This window comes from Exophiala dermatitidis (genome assembly GCF_000230625.1).
Source record: "Exophiala dermatitidis NIH/UT8656 unplaced genomic scaffold supercont1.6, whole genome shotgun sequence".
NCBI classification, from domain to species: domain Eukaryota; kingdom Fungi; phylum Ascomycota; class Eurotiomycetes; order Chaetothyriales; family Herpotrichiellaceae; genus Exophiala; species Exophiala dermatitidis.
Window position 1 is genome coordinate 2,525,750 of NW_008751651.1, and position 20,698 is coordinate 2,546,447.

Here is a 20,698-nt window from a genome sequence, read left to right on the forward strand (position 1 = left end):
TCATTGATTGATAGGTTGTTGTGTTCTGTCTTCCACAACCTTTACTCTCACGCCCTTCGAGTCCCATTTGGGATAAGGCAAGAGATACGTATGTGCCGTCTGCACGTCCGAGACGTCGGTGTTGTGCAGCTGGAATGTGAAGCGGCCAAAGACGGCCGCGAGGGCGAGATAGATTTCAGCCTGCGCCAGACTTTGTTTCTGGTTAGTCACACATCCCTCACACACAGGACCAAAGCATCTGAACCGACGGAGAGGTTGTGGCAGACACAAAAATAGGAACAACACGGGCATATGTAATCATAGGTAGGGAGCAAGAGGTAGAACTCCTTTCTCTTCGGCTTCACTTACTTGATTCCCAAACATGACCGGGACCCCTTCCCAAAAGCAACAAAATACCTCTCCAAGCCAGGATTATCAATCCATCGGTTCGGGTCAAATTTATGCGGGTTGGGAAACACCGTCTCATCCATCAACACATGCATGCTGTACATGGACACGGGTGTTCCCTTGGGGATCGTCCAAGGGCCATATTGCAGGTCCTTGTCTTGTGAAATGCGCGGGTTCCGACCGGGTACACCTGTGGAAAGTCGCACGGCCTCGTACACGCAACCGCTTAGATAAGGCAAAGTCTGGAGACGATGCCATGTCAGCTGGGCAAAGTATTGCTTGTACGTGGACTCAGAGCTGTGCTGCCGCGATTCTTGAGCGGCATTTTTTGCGTCTTCTTCCAGCTCGCGTCGCAAGGCTTCGTGTATGTGCGGATCATTGATAATATAATAACTAGCCACCGTTAGTGCCCAGTACGTGGTCAACAGACCCGCGGCGATGACGAGCTGTGCCTCATCGCCCAGACGCGCATCTGTCTTTTCGGCCGGCGGGAGGTTACTGTTGAGAAGTTCGTGGAAAATGGTGGCGTGTCCTTTTTCCTTGTAGGCTGCATTGGTGCCTTCGCGGATCTGCTTGACTTGTTCGGCGAGGTCCTGTTTCAACCGTGTTAGCTGAAAAGAAAGAATTTCGGAATGGAAGCTTCGCTTCATACATAGCGTAGACCCAGGACCGGAAGCAAGACCGGCTTGAACTTGCGGACGGTCCAGACAGGCAACCTCTCCAAAATCGGAAAGATGATGGGGAAATGGAGCGCAAAGTTGCCCGTGATGTCGACCGTCATCATAGCGTCGTGCAGGCTCTCCTCGAACCCCGGCGAGTCCAGGTGTCCGTAAGACCGAGCAAAGGCGTATTCGGTGATGATGTCCGTGGTGAGAGCCATCCATGCCCTCGACAATGACAAGATCTTGTCAGTTTCGGTATATGTTGCGATGACGGAACACAGTTTCTCAATCAGTTCTTTGACCGTGGGTTCGAACTCGTCGATTCGTTTTACTGAGAACATCAGCCCCAATGCCTTGCGTCGGCTTCGGTGGAGCGTGTGGTCGGATGTCGAGAAGGTGTCGGACGCATGACCGAATCGCCGCGCAAAGTAGTCGTATTTGTCTAGGTTGGGCGAGCGTGCGTACAGGGTTTCGAAGAATTCCGGGTCCATGATGTGTAGCTCGGTTGGGCTGATGCGGATGATGGGGCCTGGAAGTTCCGTTATCAGGTCGGGAAATAGAGCAGTTCTCGAACAATACTGAAGACATAGCAGCCCAAGGATCAAGATCAACACATAGATAGCGACGTTGAATTCACCCATGACCTTCTATCTGCTGCCAGCCCCGGCTCGATACATAGGCACGAGACCAAAGTAGTCAATATCAATATCAATATATCATACCGTATTTGCGATGCAATTCTCGCACATGGAACGAAAACCGCCCCTCTTGCACGACATTATAGTAAAACTCGTAACCAGTGGTCAACGCCGCGAGTTTCGGTCCCGGGAAATGCGCAATCGGGCTCAAGTACAGTCGATAGATTGCGACACAGACGACATGAACCAACAGAATGACAAGGATGGCAATGCCGAGTCGAATGAGCAAGTCGGTCGTAGCCATGTCCATGATGGTCAGTCAGCTATACCAGACCGAAGTCTTTTGAACGGCTCTCGAGGAAAGGTCTCAGTAGCTGGATGCATATGGAAGTAGGGTAGATGTGTTGGCATACTATTACTGTAGGTATTGCTTCTGGCGGAGGAAATGTCACGGCTGCGATTGGTCAATGTGAGCTCAGCCTTGGCCGGGTAAAGGGGGCCGTCAGCGTCCTAGTAGAGCATCCAGCCGCCTCGACGACTGACAAAGACATTCCTTTCTCTACCTGATAGTAATAGTAGACTGTGCGGAAGTTCTGCTCTGCTGTGTTACTTCAGTATCTCAGTCAACTCCATTGTTGGCCTTCCTTGATCGGGGATACTGGTACTAAGTATGGCCGGGATTGAAAGTCATGCATGTGCGACGCCGTCGCCGTCGCCGTGCAAGGTTGGCACGAGTCTGGGTCAGGTCTTGCTTCTCAGAGGATACAACAGCTAGTCTTTCTGTTCCTTCGAACGGGTGTCTACCCTAGCGAAAGAACCGGACAACTGCCTTGCGCTGCTCAACGCAATAACTCGACCACTCCGGAGTGTATCTGTGCGGCCAACCCTGAACATAATGCTAGGGTGAGGTCAACCATAGGATATTTGTGTTTGTTTGATATCTGATCGTTGCGCGGTTTTCCACATCACACAACCCGCCAGTAGCTAGGCCACGAGACAGACATACAGCCTTGCCTTTGTTCTCCACGCCTTTTCTTTTGTGTATATTTCTATTCGGCCGGAATACCCTGGGCCTCCTTGGCAATCTTATCCGCCTCCTCAGCCTTTTCGTTTTCGCCCAGCTCATCACGGCCCTCTGCAAAGACTTTATCAAAATCATACTCGCTCCATCTGATATCCGGGTTCAAGCCAGCAAACTTCCACACGCCATCAATCTTCCTGTACCAATGAGTATTGGACGAATGCGCATGGCCCTTGACCAGGACCTTGGTGCGGGTCTCGTCGGTGTACTTTTGATGCGGCACTCGCAGCTGGTGGTAGCCGATGATTTCGTCGTCCGAGACCTTCTCCCACTTGGACGCGCCGCAGAAGTGCTGTGTCATCAGACGCTTGTCACCGAGCACCTTGGGGTCCGACACCATGGCAATGTATTCTTCCGCCGGCATGGCGGGCCATAATTTGTTCAGGAACGAGCGGTAGTCGATGCGGACGGTGGGAGCGACGATCCGGCGTAGGCGGTCCCAGTCCTAGATTTCGAGTTCAAAAGTCAGTCTCAAGAGTTCACGGAGATCGGAGACCCACGGAGCAGTAGTCGTGCGAGAAAGAAGGGACACAAATACTGACCTTGGAATCGTACGCTTCGGCCCATTCAAAGTAGGCTGTGAGGCAGCCTTGGTAGTCTGTTACATTGCAGCGAGTACATGTCAGTTTTGTTCGGACCATCGTTGACGCAGGTCGAGCAGCTAGGCTGAGCAGTTCACTCAGCCTTAAACTTGGACGACCGCCAACTCACCTTCGTAGGAGACCAGCTTGTCCTTGGACGCCATTGTGGAAGTTGCTGTTTGTGTTGGGTATGTATAGGGCACAGCAAACGAATGTGACACAAAGAGAAGCTAAAGACCGTGTAGCTGTAGCTGTGGTTGTGGTTGTGGTTGTGTCTGGGAAGAGAGAAGCGGGAGGATGGTGAGCACGAGGCGCGCAGTTTGATTATTTAGCAGCAGCGGCAGCAGCAACAACATCAATCGCTTACAAGACCAAAACCAAGACCAAGAACCATCTATCAGCCACTACTACGGGCTACGACTACACCGCCTCGTCTCACACGAAACTAGCAGCTATATTGCTATTATGGCCCCCTCGGCCAGTCTCTGTGCAACCATTGCAAGACGCGGGCGCTAAAGCGGGACACGATCTGGCTGCCAATGTGTCCCTTTTCCAAAGTCCGGCCCTTGCAATCGTAAACAAAAATCGAGGGTCTCCATCAGGGTCCGCATGGTTTCCATTTTTAGATCAGTTCCTCCCGACTTCACTGCCTCGCCGACCGGAGCCTCGTCCCTTGACACCAAGACCCAAGCCTTGGGCCCCAGATTACAAGGATGTCAATGCTACCATACACAGTACTGGTAAACTGTGCTACATGATCATGAGGTGCTTTCTGCGCGCAAATCACTCCGTGTTCTGTAACAACATTTCTTTCTAATCCATACATCATCTGTGGCCTGCAAAAAATGCAGTTTGCGTGCTCGCTCGCCTGTTCAAAAGCATCCACTCGCAAGACGCCTTAACTAAACAGAAACAGAAACAGAAAAAAAGAAAAATCAATCATAGACTTGTGGCTGAGAAGGCTGCTGGTCTTCTCACTGCCTGTCGGGGCAGAAGCCAGTTGGCTCACCCATGAGACTGTGCCATGTCCCTTGCATACGCACTTTCAGGTGCCATCACCTATCTCCCAAGCCCATCATGCATGACATTTAACCCTAACATCACCGAAGGACAGTTTTGGCTGGCCGTGTTCAGGAGGGTCTTATCGTCTCTCACGCCTTTGAACCCACAAACAAGTCCGCTCACCGGGTCTCTCTTCACACCACTGCATCTGAAGTGGCCAGATCCACCCTTGGGCAGCTGAAGCAAACCGAGGGCCACCCGCCGATGATTGCCAAAGAATGCGTGTGCACGAACATCATCTTCGGGCCCCGCAACAACACCGTGCCCCAACGTCACACAGACCTGCCCTCCTATTTTGATGGCATGATCAGCAGGATCTCGCGACGGTGCCAGGAGAACTGAGAACACGCTGCTCCGACAAGATTCGGTAGTCTCTGCAACGTCCTGCGGAAAGACCCAGCTACCGTTCTGCAGGAGGGGATGGTATGGAGTCACCAATAGCTCTCCGATGCGGCAGAGGGTTTGTCCGGCCTTGCTGCTGATCCGTGTCTTGACCACTGCGATGACTTTGCGTGCTCCGTTGGGTGTCCAGACCGACATGCCTGCTTGGAGGGTCACGATCGGAATCGCAGAACCGTTAGCCAGGATGATTCTAGACATGCCTCCGAAGCATGGCGCCTCACTCGATCTGTATTCACTCATTGTCACTGAACGATGACGCTCGCTTCTAGTGCCAGTGCTTGAGCCATCTTCGCTGTAGATGGGCAACTGCCTTTGTGGCAGGCTGGGTGTCGGCTGTGGAAGAGTGTCGAATGTCAGATCAAGCTTGTCCCGATAGCTCAGGAACAGTGGGCTTTCTTTTCCGTACATCAGCGGGCCTGGCTCCTTGAAAGAGTTGCACATTTGACGCTGATGTGCGTGGAGGAGGCTCGGAAGGTAGTGTCGACCCCATTTTTCCCAGTAATTTTCCTTTTTCTCGCTCATCAGGATCAGTGCCTTGGTGACTTGACCAGCCGGTTCATCACCCTTAAGGTCTTGCAGCAGTGACTTCACCCGCGGATCATTCTTGGTCGATAGAGACTGAATTGATGCGATGATGGAGTTGAGACGCGAATGCGCTTGGGCCATTTCATTGATGCCTCGTATCACTCCAAGTTCACCATTCGGCTGAAGTGGGAACAGCGAGGACAGGAAACCACAGATGGCCGCTCGACTCTTGTGATAGTCAACAGTAGCTCGATCCAATGCTGTCTTCTTCTCAAAGGATTCTTGAGACCCTGCTGCTTGAGATTGTCCGTTGGGCAGTTTGTAGTTGAGGTACGCATGAATGCTAGCTTCTCTGGCAATACCTGGACATTCGATAACCACGTCTCGGGTCTGTCCATATTGAATATTGCCCAGTTCCAATTTAAGTGCCTTGCGTCGTTCGTCCCAGGTGGAAGCAAGGCCTGCCGTGGCGTTCAGGGTTGCCCGCTTGGAGGTATTCAGTTCAAGCGTGGCCGAGGTGCCCATGGTGGCAAACAAGTTGGCGACTGCATGTACAAATACCGTCCCAATCATGCCAGCATCCGGGATGAACGAGTAGTTCCCGTTGCCCACCTCGGCAATCGACTGCATCAAGTGTGACTCGATCTTGTAGCCAAATCCAAAGGTGTGGATGGCAGGTGTGCTAGGTCTATCTTTGGCCATTGCTGACAATCTGGGACCCAGTGCAGCGGCATATCCTTGTGGTGGACACATTGATTGGGCATGCCATCGGTCAGAATGAAAAGACCTTGAAGATTTCCTATGGCATCAGCCTGTCCAAACAGCTCCAATCCTCGACATGTGCCGGCCCAGAGGTTGGTGTGGCTGTCCGTTCGCAGGAGGTCAATTTTCTTTGAGGTCGCTCTCTTTGCCGCAGGAGTCATCGGCATGAGCTTCTGCACGACCTGCGTGTGATTTTGAGCATCACAGTTGATCCAAATGGGAACAGAATATGCCTACCTTCGCGTCTCTGGAAAAAGCCACAATTCCAAGCCTGTCTTTTTCGTTCAGCCTCTCGAGTACTGTCTGCGCAGCATGTTTGGTCAAATCAAGAATACTCAAGCCTGTCGATTCTCTTTCGTCGATGTCTTGAACCATGGGCAGAGGCGCCGCGGCGGTCATGCTACTGGACACATCGATAACCAGCACAATATCGCAAGGCGCACGCTCGAGAGTCGCCGGCGCCATTGGAGGTCGGACACACACAATGAAGGCGTCTTCTTTGTCAAGGGGGTGCAGTTGGATGGATGTCTTCTCTTGACCAACGTTGAATTGTGGTTGGAGAGGAAGACCTGGCATCTCGTCCACCATGACGAAGCCGTCTGAGGACGACTGTTCGCCGTATTGACCACTTCTAGTACGCATGGTGGTGGGTGGAAGAAGATAACTTTGCAGTTGCTTTGTGGAATGGGAATGAAGGGCAAAATAAATGTGAAGAAGATTTGCCAACATGATTGCCGCCTTGTTTGCTGCCTTGTATGTTTGTTCTTCACGGCTTTGACCAAATCCAAATGTGTAATCACCACGAGCAAGCAACTTTCACCAGCTGTCAAGCGTTCTTTGGCAGTTACAGGATAAGTCTCGACGGATTCAAACCGCAAAGGACTCCACTCTCCACTCCCTGACCTCTGAATATGCAGGATGGCACGATACAAGCCCTTCCTTTGTATAGTTGATGCGGTCGAGTGCTAATGGTAGGCACATTAGGGTCCATTGGAGGCCGTAATCAACCTAGGGGAATTTTGAACTGAAGTCTGCCTGCTGGCGTGTTTTGAGTACTTAGCCCCCATGGAACGCTGGGAATGAGTATGCTGCTGTGAGCAGCGTAGTCTCTACATTTCTGACCGAGGGATTCTCAGTTGAAGATCAGTCGGTAGGAGTGTCTCCACAGCCCGCGGCGCCTACCTATTTTGGGGGCGGTGCAAGGTAATCATTTTCAATCCAATGGTGGAACAGGCCGGGACAGTACAAGTACAAGTACAAGTAAAAGGCCAGAGGAGAGCTTGTCCATGGACTCGTGGCGGCAGTAGTGAGATCGTATTGTGGTTGTGAGAGGTTGCACTGTAAGCCAGGCAAGCTCAGAGACTGTCTGGTCGAGGTGTTGGTAACTCTTGATTTGCCTTGCGAGCCCGGCCTTGAGTCCGTTGAGATGTGCCTAAAAGTCGGTTCCCCCAAGTCGATGGGCTAGAAAATTGTGCAACACTGCTAGTAAGGTAGTTTGGAGTCGAAACTGGGTGTTCAGAGTGAGTTCATTTGACGGAGAACCGTAGAGAACACCAGATCGCCGTATAACCGTATAACCAGACCGAGAGTTCTCAATGATGCAGCTTGTTGCAGTACCTACCTGAGCAAAACGGGCTTACCGAAACACATCTCAACAATGTCGCATCACGGTGGTCCACGTAGGACAAGCATACGGCAAGTGTAGCCCAGCTAACTCAACACGTGCTACCCAGGAAATGCCTGTGTTACTAGTAGCCGGATGATGTGGAACGGAGCTTCCCCGGGATTTGAGGCGATGCAGTCAAGGCGGTTACCGGCCCAAGATCGTAGAAACACCTTACTTCTGGTACCGCCGCTCAAAGCCGCTGTTGAAAGTTGTCCTATCGAGCATGATGAGACATGATGCTTGATTCGTTAACTGTTCAAACAAACTTCGGCGTGCCCGTCCATTTGGAGAGGATGACTCGGCCCGTGTCTGAGTAGAAGTCACATTTCGCCTCAACGATGCGCTGTCAGGTCCGTCCGAGTGTTTTTAAGCTGAAGACCAGGTTGCCACGTTCGGGACCTGGCCCGACGAGTGAGAGCGAACTTCAGTAGGGAGAAGACTGCGGGTTGAAAGCTTTATGCGATCAACTAGCAGAGCTTGAGGGCCAACCCCAGAAAAATGATTCGTGTAGGATGTGGATAAGGCCCCGAACAAGGACAACAGACACGCCGTTGCCACGTTTTCAAGAACCCCTGCGAGCGATGGTTAGCTTCGCATTACTGATTCAGCCCTGGCGAATCCAAAGCACAGGCCAGGGGGCCACGGAGCACAAGGAGTAAAATGTCTTACTACGATGGTTTTAGACCTCGTGTTCCTCAACGTCACTGACGTCGCAGATGCCACAGTCGGCCACAGGAAAATTTTCGGTGTGGTGACATGATCCAGATGCTGTAGTCCCGGGAGACCTGCAAGGTCAAACGAGCTCCTTGCAGGCGGTCAGACTGCCAACAGTTGAGAGCTTACCATCCGTACTATCGCCCACGCCTTGGATGGGAGTCAAGGAAAGGCGATAGAAGAACAACCGCTCGCAGCTATACGGGTGGTCTGGCTGAGAATATGTCAATAATATTGCCTACTATTTGCAGGCTGGCGTCGCGGGCAACGCCAAAAGCAAGAGCGTTCAATAATATCTCCGCGGCATCCACCACGGCAAAGAGGGGTCGGGCACTGCCTAGCAATCTGGGTGGCGGCGGCGGCTCCAGGGGCGCCAGCTGAAATGGTCACACCCCAGCGTTCGATGTCGCCAGGGGGCGTGGAAGGGTGGAGTCGTTGGCGTGTCTTCTCCCAGATGATAACAGAATGCTCCGAAGACTGGCGTGTCTCATCCGAAAACGTCTCTTTCGCCTACTACTAGCACCTACCTACCTGGTAGTACATTGTAGGTAGTCCTGTAACCGCTCTTTTGACCACGCGAGCCTGGAGAACGAACATTCTGTATCCGAAGTGGACGATGGCTGACCATTGCAGCAACGCTCTCGTGAAACGAGAGGCGAGAAGTTCCGCAGCTTGGATGCAGTGGCTCCTAGTAGACAACATCAGACATGGGTTTGCCACGAGTCGAGGTCGGTTGCAGCCTGCTGCAGGTCGAGAGGAGCTGCTTTGTCGGACGCAAGATGACCTTTAGCTCCCGCAGTTGTAGCAGTCATGATTCGGTTAGCTTTTGCGGCCCCCTCGGCCCTCAGCTCGAGAAGGTTCATTATTGGGTTTGGGCGCACGTGGGCGTGGTCCGGCACAGCAGCCAGCTTCGGATGCTGAAGGGTGAAGGACACATTGGCACGGACAGGCCAAGGAGGTGATTCTGGGAGCGTACCTATCTAGGGAGGCGTCAAGGCTCCCTCCACCCACTGCATGGTTCGTTGTTCAGTCTCAAGTTCGTAGATAGACTTCGATGGATGAGGGCGGCGGAAATCGCCTGAGATCGGACTGTTCTCATGCTGAATGTTACGGAGACAAGTTGATGTACTGCTGATTATCCCTATACAGTAGGGGAGCCACGGTGACTGGACCCAAGGCACGCCTGGTGCCATGCACTGCGCAAGATACTAGCAACAAAAGGTGCGAGGAGGCAGAATGAAGCACATGTGGTAGTAGTAGCGCAGCTGGTGGAGGGAGCGGGCTTGAAAGACCGGGTGCAGGTTGCAAGCTGTTGGAGGGTGACGCTGACAGCCCCGTTGAGCCGTTCAGGGCAGTGGGCTTCAGGTTCACGGCACCAGAGCCTGCGCTTCCCTTATTCCTCGGCCCTGCTGGCCGTGGCCCACACCTAAGCTTATGCCTGCCACGAACTGCTTCGGGCGTTGGACGCTGCTGGGTGTGGCTCCCTGGCCGTCCACTGACACCCACTGGCGCACACTATCCTCCCCCGTCCATCGCCCGAAGACCCTCCCGTGCTTTTAGGTTGTAACAGTGCAAGAGTGCGTCGGGCTAAAGAGTGAGGCTACCTTAGTAGAGGATCCAGTCAAAACTGGAGAAGAGCGAACTGCAGTCGGGCCTCCTTTGAGTCGGATGGCCTCCCAAGCCTCCTGAAGCCCTCCAGCGAACTACCGCTGCTGTTGCTACTACTGCTACACCTACATCCACTGCAACTACTCACTGCCACGGTCTCCTCGATTCGATTCGACGTCGGCGACGCTGAACTGCAATCGGAAACGAGGATTCCATGTGCTGCATCTTGTAACGAGAACTTCTCGACTGTCTTCTCTCCCTCTGTCCTGCTCTTCCCAACTCCTCCTCCGCCCGTGTCGCGCAGCACATCCGTACCAAACTCGACGTGCGGTGCCTGGCTCCCGCAAGCGAATATTCATCGTCCGATCGCCTATACATACATACACCTTTCTGTTGCCCCAGTCTGTCGGTGCCACGATTTCGCTGCACTGGCTGGAGTTGTCAAAGTCGATTCTGTATGAATCTTCCTTCGACCGTTTGCACGTCCATATCATTGTCCGATCGCTGAGCTCTCCTTTTCCACTGCTCTTCCAGACGCATACTACCAAGTCGAGATCAAATCCTTCCCCCCTGCGTCCTACCGCCGCTTGTGGCACCAGTCGATCCGTCGGCCCCAATACCTCGAATTTCTCGACGCACTGGCAAGCCGCATTGCCCCCGATCCTGCTCCACAAGATCTCCGAGGCCACGTTTTCTAGAGGTGCTCGTGGACTCCGACAGAACAGGAGGGTTTGGGCGAACATTGAACAGCTCTGCTTAACAAGATAAATCCTTTCGCAACCCCGAGTGGACTCTGGGTACTGCAAGGGCAGTCTCACAGAAGCACCCCATTTTGTTCTGTTACATCCACCGCCACGCAGCGGCCCTTTGTGTTCGACCGCTCGGGCGCATTGGCGGTGCCAGACGTCTACCAAAAACGGGACTTTGCGTCGAAGCATCGCGACACTCATCCAGAAACCCTGTGCCACTCCTCTCTGCTGTGTGAGCATCCTTGACTTGCGCTCTTTCGCCAACGGTTTTACGTATCATCCCTCAGATCGTACTGGCCAATAGTTTGCTGGGCTGCGGACTTTGTCGAGCGACGAGTCAGGGGCAACGCGGCATTGGTCAAGAAGCATATGCCAAAAAGCGACGACTCTGGTTGCCTTCTTCGCTAGTCATATTCCACAGGAAAGCGACAAGTCGAGGTTCGTCGCAGGATGGAGACAACAAGCCGCCGTCCGTGGGAGACACAGCTTCCACCCAGTCTCCCACAGACTACCCAGACGCTCCCCTCGATAGCTTCTCTGACTTCGAAGCTACCGGGTTCTTTGGCGGAGAGGGCCCCGTCAGACCTCTCCATCAACCCACCTCAACGAGATTCGGGGAGTTGGATGACTCCTGGTACCCGTTAGTCTATCCCAGTGCTCCCAGGTTGTTGTGACGTTTGCTGATCATCAACTTCCTAGTTTCAGGCTCCTCCGCGCATTCGAGCAATTCCATGCCATATCTGAACTCGGCCCATTCTCCCACCGGGCCGGGACACTCACCATTTACGCCAGACCATCCTTCTGCTCCCCCGGCGCCCTTCAGTAGTGCCACGCAACATCAGTCGAACGGGCTGCCACCGCCGACAGTGGATCATAACGCCCACCGAGGCAGCGGCGACTTTGATGATTCTCGGAGGAGCAGTGTGACCAACAGCATCCACCACGGCATGAATAACCTGGGATTGGGACCTACCTCGCCTTACACAAGCAACAATGCCTCGCAAACGTCGCTGGTATCGGACTTGCAACGAGAAAGAGGCATCCAGACAAACGGCTATCACGCGGGGCGATACTCGACCATGAATGGCTCTATGTCTTCGTTCAATTCCAACCGTGGCGGACGAAGCTTTGCGGCGGGACGAGTGGCTCCTCCTATCCTGGAAAATCCCAAGCAGGAGGTTTATAGTGCGGAGGCCCCTACGCGTGGTCAAGCCTACGCTTTTCCTGACCCAGACGCCCCGCGAGGGCAAGGGAGACCTCCGTCGAACTTCTCCCGGCGAAACAGCTTTGCCGAGTCATTCACCAGCAGTGTCCTGACTGTGGAGTCATCTCGGTTACCGCTTGGTCAGCAAGGTATTTTCACCTCCTCAGCCAAAAAACCCGGCAGTGCTAACATTGTCTAGAACTCCCAGAGACGCACCACCATAGCCTACAACACAGACAACTTGACAGTGTCAGGGGTGACCCCGATTCGCCAAACGGCACGACGCCGTACAGTCGTACGCCCGAACTCCGCGTGACCCACAAGCTGGCTGAGCGCAAGAGACGGAGCGAGATGAAGGACTGTTTCGAACAGCTCAGATCGCGGCTGCCGGCAAGTCAAAACAATAAATCTAGCAAGTGGGAGACGTTATCGAGAGGTGAGTACCGCTGTCCAGGCGTTGAGAGGCAGCTGCTAACGTCGTGTTAGCGATCGACTACATCACCCAACTCGAAAACCAGAATAAACAACACCGAGCGGAATATGAGAGCCAGCGGCAGAAGATTGCCGAATTAGAGGCAAAGCTGCACGAGATGAGTCAGCAAATGCGTAACCTACAGCAGCCACAGGGCTCGTTTCCTCCTCCGCCGAATGCGATGCCACAGAGTCCCATGGGCTACGGATCACACTTCAATGGGCACCTAGACGGGCCGAACGAGTCCGCCCGAACTTTGCCGCCCATAATGAACAGTTCATCTATGCAAGGGATACAGTATTCAGATGAAAGGCGTTGACGAGAAGACAGTTTTTGGGTTAAGTACTTGGTAATTTCGGGATGTCTCTATATGCCTCTCGTTGTGGAATTTTTTGAGCATCTGCTTCATGGCACTGCGGCGCTCTTCTTGCCATCACAATTGGCGGATGGCATTCGATTTGATGTTTGAACAGGCGAATTGTTTTATGATACCATTAACCAGGTTATATATCCAAGAGGACGGGAAGGGGAATTGATGGTGTCGTGAGCCTTCTAATAGGCGTGAGGATGGCGCAGCATTTGGTGCTTCTCGGGGGCGTGAAAAAACTTTTGTGTGTCTAGTGACGAATCTTGTAGATGGACTAATTCCAGAGGAAGCCATGGGCTCCTTTCCGTACCAGTATCTATACTTTATCCAGCAAGATGGAGGGACAGTCGCTAAACAGTGTCGTTGCAGCCTTGCAGCCTCCTTAGCCTTGTGAAACAAATGTCTGAGCCTTCCACGTGACTTGCCTGCTACTGGCTGCCAGCTTTTCAGCCTTGGAAACATCAAACATCAAACATCCGCCGCGCGCGCGTATTTTCTTTGCGGCGGATTGAGCCTCCAGTCGACCGCTGTTGTTCGACTGCTAGAGTGGCCTGTTGCCGCCGAGCCGAAAGGCCGGAGAATCTACTCGCTGGAATGCTATCTTTGGCATCGTCCAGTCGCGATTATGGACGTCGATAGCCGCGGCCGCGCTTCAAACAACAACGGTCGGGACCGCGATGGAGGCCCAAAGTCCTTGTCTAAGACCGAGAATATCCTGCGGACGACGTGGCTTGTCCTCTTACCTCCAATATAACCAACTTAGGCCCCTCGAGAGAAATCTGCTGTATCCTGCGTTGCCTGCGCCATCCTGTAATACGGTGGTATCGCTTGATGTTTTCCATTACCTTTGTCACTATTGTTTGACTTCACTGCATTCTCCCTGCATAATACACAGTCTATTCTTCGGCGAAACTCAATACTCGACGCATCTGCGGTCATCTCAGAAGCATTCACTAAAACGGAACACCGAAAAGCGGGCATGAGCCGGACGGATAATGTTCTCTGCCCCAGCCTAATAGAACATCCTACTGGCCTGTCTTCATCCAACCCTTTGTTCTTTATTCACTCCATGACTTTTCCAGCGGAACCGATCTCACGCGCTCCAGACTAAATCGATATGGTTGCCACTATGGAAAGGCCTTCTGCACCAGCCGGGAGGTCGAAAAGGATGAATGAGCAACCTAATCTCCCACAACACAGCCCTGGATTTCCTTTGTCGTCGCCAGTACTGGAAATAGTGACCGCGTTGAAGCCGAGCAACATTACTGACCTCCTGGAAACCAGTAATCCATTCTTCACGCCCAACCCGTTTACATCCAGTTCCTCCTCTGACGACAGTGGGAATTCCAGCGGTCAGGACGAATTCCACCTCGAGCGGTATAGTCAAGATGCGAAACGCATGGCAAATGTGTCTCACTCGCGGAGGAATCGTTCTGTGAAGGGTCGACAGGAAACATCGGCATCCAAGTCAGCTCGCAGGCCCCGACCGGGGTTGAACATCGTCACCAACTTCTCTACTCGGGCGAAACGGTCGCAGACTGATGGCCTGGTAATTGACAAGGTACACTCACGCCGACCACAGATCGGACCGCGCTATGCCACTTCTATTGTCTCCGCAAAAGCAGAGCATATTGGCAATCCTGACCACGCCTCTCTGTATGGGAATGGGAGGCGAATCGAAATATCAAAGGTGGAAAGATCGGAGGAAAGTAATGACAAAGAAGCCGGCTTAAAATTGCAAGATGCGAAATCAAAGCGAAAGATGGGGGCCGAACCTAAGATCGACGGACAACTCACGACCTCAACTGCACCATTCCGGCTTCCTGCCGCATCCCAGCAGCATCTCAGCAAAGCTCTGATAGTCAATGAATATTCCCCCGAGGCAAGATCAATACTTATTGGACTTAGCGTACCAGAAAACGAGGCGGATGCGCACCGACTCACAAAGGGGTTAGACAGTGCTGCCTCCGGGCCCACACCTGACACTCCTGCAATAGTGGTGACGCCTGCTGAAGATGGTGAGGCATGGAAACGCGGGTCTTACGGCGAACGCAGACCTACTTCTGGCATCTATTCCATCTTTCCTCAAGCCGAAGCACAGGTCTCGAAACATCACACTCCTCCTGTGCCGAAGATCCCTCAAAGTCATCTCAACCCTCAAAAGACGACTTCAAGCACCCCTGGTGCAGTTGTTTCTGGCACTACGAAAAGCGGTCACGAACAGGACGATACCGAGTCCGAATTTGATGACGAACGGGGGATAGATTCTGTGGACAACGCCCCACGGCCCTCGTTCGAGAGTCAAGAACCCATATTGTCCACGGAGTACGATGCTGGACGGCCTCGATCACAAGGATGGTGGAATCTTATGCTCTCACCCATGCTCTCAAGAAAAGGCACCATTGTGGATAAGCGCGGCACCAAAAGGGCGGATGTTCCTCCGGTGCCAGCTGCGGCGGATACGCACAAATCGGTTTGCGTGTCTTCTTGCTCTCCAGATTCCCCAATGACACCCCGACGCCTCGGTTTGGCCGAAGCCAGGGCCAGTGTTTGGTCTCGTTGGAGCCCATGGCAGAGGGAACGCAGTGGGAGTCTAGAGACAAACAAGCAAAGTGAAGCTTCTCATGAGGACAAACAGGTTGAGACAACTCATGATGCTGCCGAATCTCTGGGCCATATTTCCAGAAACAACACTAGCCAATATTATCACGCATGCGCTGTGGAACAGCTGAGCGGTGGGCACTATTTTGAATGCCAAAACCATTCGTGCACGGAAAGACTTCCTCAACTGCAGTCTGTGTTTGATTGCAGATCTGCAGACAAGCCGTCGTCCCCTGCAGAGCGCGCTGCTCGCCCTGTCGACGGACACGCCGCCAACGGTAGCAAGTCTTTCGCGAAAGATACTAGTGTGGTGAGCGATCTTCCTACTTTATCCGGTGGACCCGAACCGTCCTCACGGGAGGTTGGCCAAGTGGAATCAGCTCAAGTTCCCAAAGACAAATCCCTGGAGACTCCAGGAGAGCAAGGAGACATGACAGCAGAGCCGCGTTCCCAGTCAGTACCACCAGTTGATGAGGCAGTGGGGCTCCAGAGGGCACAGCCGTCCCCTGCGTCGGAGGGTAACCACCCCCGTACGCAATATCCAAACGTTGCGACTGTCATGCCGGCGCATGCAGATCCTCCCACAATCATGTCACCTGGTCCCATTTCCCCGGAAATGCAAGAAAACATGGTATCTAGGGGCGCGGTACCCATGACTGAGGTCCGGCAAAATTCAAGCCAAGTTCCTCCTTCAGGTGAGGCGTACATGCCGAACCAACCGTCAATCCCTCAGCATTTACAACCTTCAGAGATTACGATACACAATTACACAACCCATGTGGACAGGTCTCCTGCTCGCGAGCCGGTTCAAATCTTTCAAGCAGAGCCGCCACAACCACCCCCTAGTCCTCAAGTGGGCGGGCAGAGCAGCCGACGCGTTGTCGAGAGAGAAGAACCTCCGAGAAAGGAAGAATCGGATGCTTCCCGAAAACCTGGTTTCCTGTCGAAGCTGTGGGGTTTGCTCAAGAAGAAACGAGCCACACCACAAGCAGGTCCGCCGAGGAGCAAACGACATTGGACATTGATCATATCCATTCCGTTGTTCTTGGTTATTCTGACATGCTTGCTGCTGGCTCTCTTGCTCACGCGATCAGGGGACGGTACCCCCGCCCAAAGTCAATGGCTGAACTTGACAGGCTACCCTCCAATACCCACGGGTATTTCTACGATAGCCAGACCCGATGCCGTCAAGCAACAGTCTCAATGCGTCGCACCCGCTACGCTATGGAGCTGTTCTTTACCCAAAGAAAGCCAGGCGGAGATTGCGCCCAACAACGCAGATCAGCCCAACTTCCGGTTTTCAATTACGTTCAAGAATGGCACGGTTCCAGCTAATATGACGGTTCCTGTGAGTAACGGTACGGGGGAAGCAGGACACGTGGGCAAGCGTGCAAAGGACCCGTTCACCAACGACCTTTTCGAGCCGAATCCAGAGCCTCCTAGCCGAGCGGACCAGATCTTCATGGGAAACACGACGGATAATATCACACAACCGTTTGAAGGAGAAGCAACGCCGTTTTTCATCACCTTCATTCCGGTCTTTCCAGCCGACCCGTCCAATGTCACCAGCAACGATCCGACTGTTTCACGTTTCCTGGCCCGACGAGCCACGAATTCTTCAGACTCGATCCCGGCTCCCGATGTGCTGGATGACGGCAGTGCGGCTCCTGCCAACCTGCTGCCTAACGCACCATATCCGACATCACAGCCCATCAAGCTGTACAATCGTGGTCAGGCCGACGAACACTACGGATTTTACATGTATTACGACAAGGCCATCTTTCTGAAGTCGACCACACCCATCAACACGACGGGTTTCGCGGACAATGGCGGCGTCGACCCCGAAGATGAGAATGGCGGCTCACCACGCAGTGAATCGAAACTGAGATGCACCTTCAGTCAGACACGGTTTCTGGTGCGAATGTGGACCAACCCGGCGTTCGGTGCTACTTTGCTTGCTCCGATCATCAACAGCAACAGCACCGGTGGAAACGGCAGTTCAGCGACCAACTTCAACCGTCCTGGGTCGTTTCCATATCCCACGACGCTGAGTGTGGACCGACACGGGGGAAATATCAACAAAAAGGCCGTGTATTGTTATGGGGTGGACGATTTGCAGGTGATACAGACGGATGTCAGGAGTATTGTGCCCGAGGCGCGTGGCCTGGGGGGAACATTGATCAATCCGGCCCCGCCACTAGTTAATGGAACAGTTGGTGCAGAAGAAGCTGACTTTGACCCAAACGCTGGAGGGATTGATGGAGGCACGGGGGGTTGCGAATGCATATGGCAGAACTGGAATTGATTGATACATCCGCCAGAGATAATCTATTTGGAATGGTCCTTCGTATCTTGGGTGGGTTATTTGAGCGGTGGAGGTAGAGGGACATAGTACATGGCGATCATGGACATAACATGTACTTAGCACAGGGATCGGACTTGGAAATCTGAGGGGTCGACTGAACAAACATGGATCATAGTCGGAGATAATCCTTGGGTAGCCTTGAACCAAACTTGAAGACAACCGTTGGTGAAACGGTTGAGCAGGGCTCCAGTACTGAGCATCAGGTAATAAGCGGGCAACTTGAAGTGGTTGAAATAAAGTGTCCAAAATCTTGAGACAAGCATTGATCGGCCTGGCATGTGACTGGCTGCGCCGTTTGGCCGCCAATGACGCGTCACGATGAAATAATTTAACGACGTCACTCGATTTCTGTGCTACAAACCCGGAACTGAAGTCACTTCAAGTTCACCTGCTATTCGTCTCTAGTCGTCTTGTTGTCTTATCCTCTTCAACGACCGCTCCCATCTTGTCGCCATCATGAAGCACGAAAAGAACATCCCAAAGGAACACCATATGCACAGGTACAGTATTTCTGTCCCGCCCACTGATGGATCCCCAACCCGGGTGCATCCGTCATCTAAATGCTTGTCTTGAAGACTAACTGGGCCATGGCCACCCTGACTACAGAACCGGCGAATGGCTACCTCACGACCATCGAGCGCACAAAGAATGGTTGGGCGGGGTTATTGACTATGTCGACCAAAACCCCAAGGAACTCCACCCGGTTCTACAGGAATTCCAAGAGCTGATTGAGAACAACACGCGCGTCTGGTTGCTCTTCAACTCGATGTTCCAGCAAGTGCCCAACAAACCGCCGTACAACAACGACCCGCAAGGCGAGGGCCATCCGCAAGTGCGTGACCACGTGCACATGCTACAAGTGATGAACCATATCCTCACCACGGCGCCGTCATGGAACGACAAGTCGGAGCGAGTGGGATTGGTCGGTCTGCCGTTCAACGCGCTGTTTGACTGGCCGATGGGCACGCCTAGTGGGTTTGCCGTCTTCCTCGACCCGGACGTCAACAAGATGCTGAAAAAGGTGCTCAATGCATGGGCCGAGTTTCTGACCTCGCCCGAGTCGGCCAGCGTGCTGGAAAGAAACGCCCCAGGCAGTTGGTTCAGCGACCACGGCCACGAGGAGCTCAGCTTCACCGCCAGCCTGGGCAAGTCGGGCCAAAAGTTCGAGGACATGTTTATCTGTGATCCGTCGGACAAGCGATACGGATTCAAGTCATGGGACGATTTCTTCACCCGTCGGTTCCGGGAGAATGTGCGGCCCGTGGCCAGTCCGGACGACGACTCGGTGATTGCCAATGCGTGCGAGTCCAAGACGTTCCGCGTCGCTCGTGATGTCAAATACCGCGATCATTTCTGGCTCAAAAATCAAGCTTACTCGGTGCGCGACATGCTGGCCCAGGACCCGCTTGCCGAGCATTTTGTGGGCGGAACCGTCTATCAGGCCTTTTTGAGTGCCTTGAGCTACCATCGCTGGCACGCCCCCGTTTCCGGCAAGCTGGTCAAGGCTTATGTCGTCGACGGCACCTACTACTCGGAACCCTTGTTCGAAGACTTCAATCCCCAGCATCCAGCAGACCCAGAAGGGCCAGTCACCAGTCAGGGATACTTGACCGCCACGGCAACCCGTGCCATCATGTTCTTCGAGGCGGATAATCCGGCGATCGGCCTAATGGCGTTTTTGGGTATTGGCATGTGCGAGGTGTCGACCTGCGAAATGACGGTTAAAGAAGGTCAACATATGAACAAGGGTGATGAGATTGGCATGTTCCATTTCGGCGGATCGACCCACTGTCTCTTGTTCAGAAAGGGTGTTGAACTGGAAGGGTTTCCAGAGCCAAATCCGGAACATAACATCCCTGTGAGAAGTGCACTGGCCAAGGTCAAGAGTTCCAAATAGACAACTGGCAGACAACAACATGGCAGACAAGAGATCGGCCAGAGCAAGCAGCGCAAGCAGGCAGGCCAGGCTTAACACCTACAGTATCACTACCGGTGTAAAGGGGCGTTTGAGGCGGATGCGGTAAAACGATTCTCCAAGATCCTGGGGACATGATCGTGTGACGAATATTTGTATCACGTGCACCATAGCACATAATGCCTGAAGCAAGAATATCTCAATGCCGCTTTACGGGTGGAAGGTGTGCGTGTGGACACGTGACCAGCTGGAATCGTTTTCTTCCTTTGCCCACGTCGCTCGGACAAAGCCCCCTTTTTCCTCCTTTGCGCCGCAGTGACCACTGCTACGACTAAAATCCCACTTCCCACCCACTCACAGAGTTTCTCTCACGTAAACAATCCGATCACAACGTTTACCCACAGACCCAGCAAATCTGGTTGTATCTTGCTGCTTTTCCACAGGCCGTTTTTCTATGGCGATTCCAACATGCAGCGGAGATGCCCTGATGTTTTGCTCGTCCGGGGTTCAGTCAAGTGCTCGTATTACGGCATCGACTTGAGATCTTGACGTTTGAGTCGCGTCCATCTTTCTCCTAGTACTCCCAAGCTTGAGTAGGTATCTCCGGCTAGCTGGGGTGGTGAGGGCTTTGTCGCCGGCCAATGCTTCGAGATCTCAATCCCTGGTTGCAGTGGGCTTGTTGAAGTCTTTCTTGATGTTTTCTCCTCGCCATCATGACTTCTCCTACATACTGTACTTACCTTACTGTACCTGACCTGGGCTGACTGATTGACTGACTTGAGCTTGTTACCTTATTCTTCGGTTGTCCCTTAGCCAAGGTAGGCAGGCCAGTTGATTACATCTTTTCTCACCGATTTGATTTGGTTCTGGACTGAACCGGGCTGGGTAAAAGCCGCCGGCACTGCACTGAGGCCAACTCGACCTACATACCTCTATT

The 20,698-nt window shown here is 53.1% G+C and overlaps 7 protein-coding genes across 7 annotated transcripts; 3 read left to right on the forward strand and 4 right to left on the reverse strand.

The window, feature by feature from the left end:
- Nucleotides 1-1,997, reverse strand: HMPREF1120_07723 (cytochrome P450; the record flags this gene model as incomplete). Its single annotated transcript, XM_009161953.1, has 4 exons — nt 1-190; nt 349-980; nt 1,040-1,578; nt 1,772-1,997. The coding sequence occupies 4 exons, from the start codon at nt 1,995-1,997 to the stop codon at nt 1-3; spliced, it is 1,587 nt and encodes a 528-aa protein (XP_009160201.1).
- A 739-nt stretch (nt 1,998-2,736) lies between these two features.
- On the reverse strand, nt 2,737-3,513 carry HMPREF1120_07724 (scytalone dehydratase; the record flags this gene model as incomplete). Its single annotated transcript, XM_009161954.1, has 3 exons — nt 2,737-3,213; nt 3,311-3,366; nt 3,480-3,513. The coding sequence occupies 3 exons, from the start codon at nt 3,511-3,513 to the stop codon at nt 2,737-2,739; spliced, it is 567 nt and encodes a 188-aa protein (XP_009160202.1).
- An 895-nt stretch (nt 3,514-4,408) lies between these two features.
- Nucleotides 4,409-6,091, reverse strand: HMPREF1120_07725 (uncharacterized protein; the record flags this gene model as incomplete). Its single annotated transcript, XM_009161955.1, has 1 exon — nt 4,409-6,091. One exon carries the CDS (start codon nt 6,089-6,091, stop codon nt 4,409-4,411), a length of 1,683 nt encoding a protein of 560 aa, XP_009160203.1.
- Nucleotides 6,092-6,110: 19 nt separating this feature from the next.
- Nucleotides 6,111-6,742, reverse strand: HMPREF1120_07726 (uncharacterized protein; the record flags this gene model as incomplete). The annotated part of the gene is made up of 2 exons (XM_009161956.1): nt 6,111-6,137; nt 6,338-6,742. 2 exons carry the CDS (start codon nt 6,740-6,742, stop codon nt 6,111-6,113), a joined length of 432 nt encoding a protein of 143 aa, XP_009160204.1.
- A 4,826-nt stretch (nt 6,743-11,568) lies between these two features.
- On the forward strand, nt 11,569-12,832 carry HMPREF1120_07727 (uncharacterized protein; the record flags this gene model as incomplete). Its single annotated transcript, XM_009161957.1, has 3 exons — nt 11,569-12,190; nt 12,241-12,477; nt 12,528-12,832. 3 exons carry the CDS (start codon nt 11,569-11,571, stop codon nt 12,830-12,832), a joined length of 1,164 nt encoding a protein of 387 aa, XP_009160205.1.
- A 1,177-nt stretch (nt 12,833-14,009) lies between these two features.
- Nucleotides 14,010-17,786, forward strand: HMPREF1120_07728 (uncharacterized protein; the record flags this gene model as incomplete). Its single annotated transcript, XM_009161958.1, has 1 exon — nt 14,010-17,786. The coding sequence occupies one exon, from the start codon at nt 14,010-14,012 to the stop codon at nt 17,784-17,786; it is 3,777 nt and encodes a 1,258-aa protein (XP_009160206.1).
- Nucleotides 17,787-18,612: 826 nt separating this feature from the next.
- On the forward strand, nt 18,613-19,743 carry HMPREF1120_07729 (phosphatidylserine decarboxylase; the record flags this gene model as incomplete). Its single annotated transcript, XM_009161959.1, has 1 exon — nt 18,613-19,743. The coding sequence occupies one exon, from the start codon at nt 18,613-18,615 to the stop codon at nt 19,741-19,743; it is 1,131 nt and encodes a 376-aa protein (XP_009160207.1).
- Nucleotides 19,744-20,698: the final 955 nt, after the last annotated feature.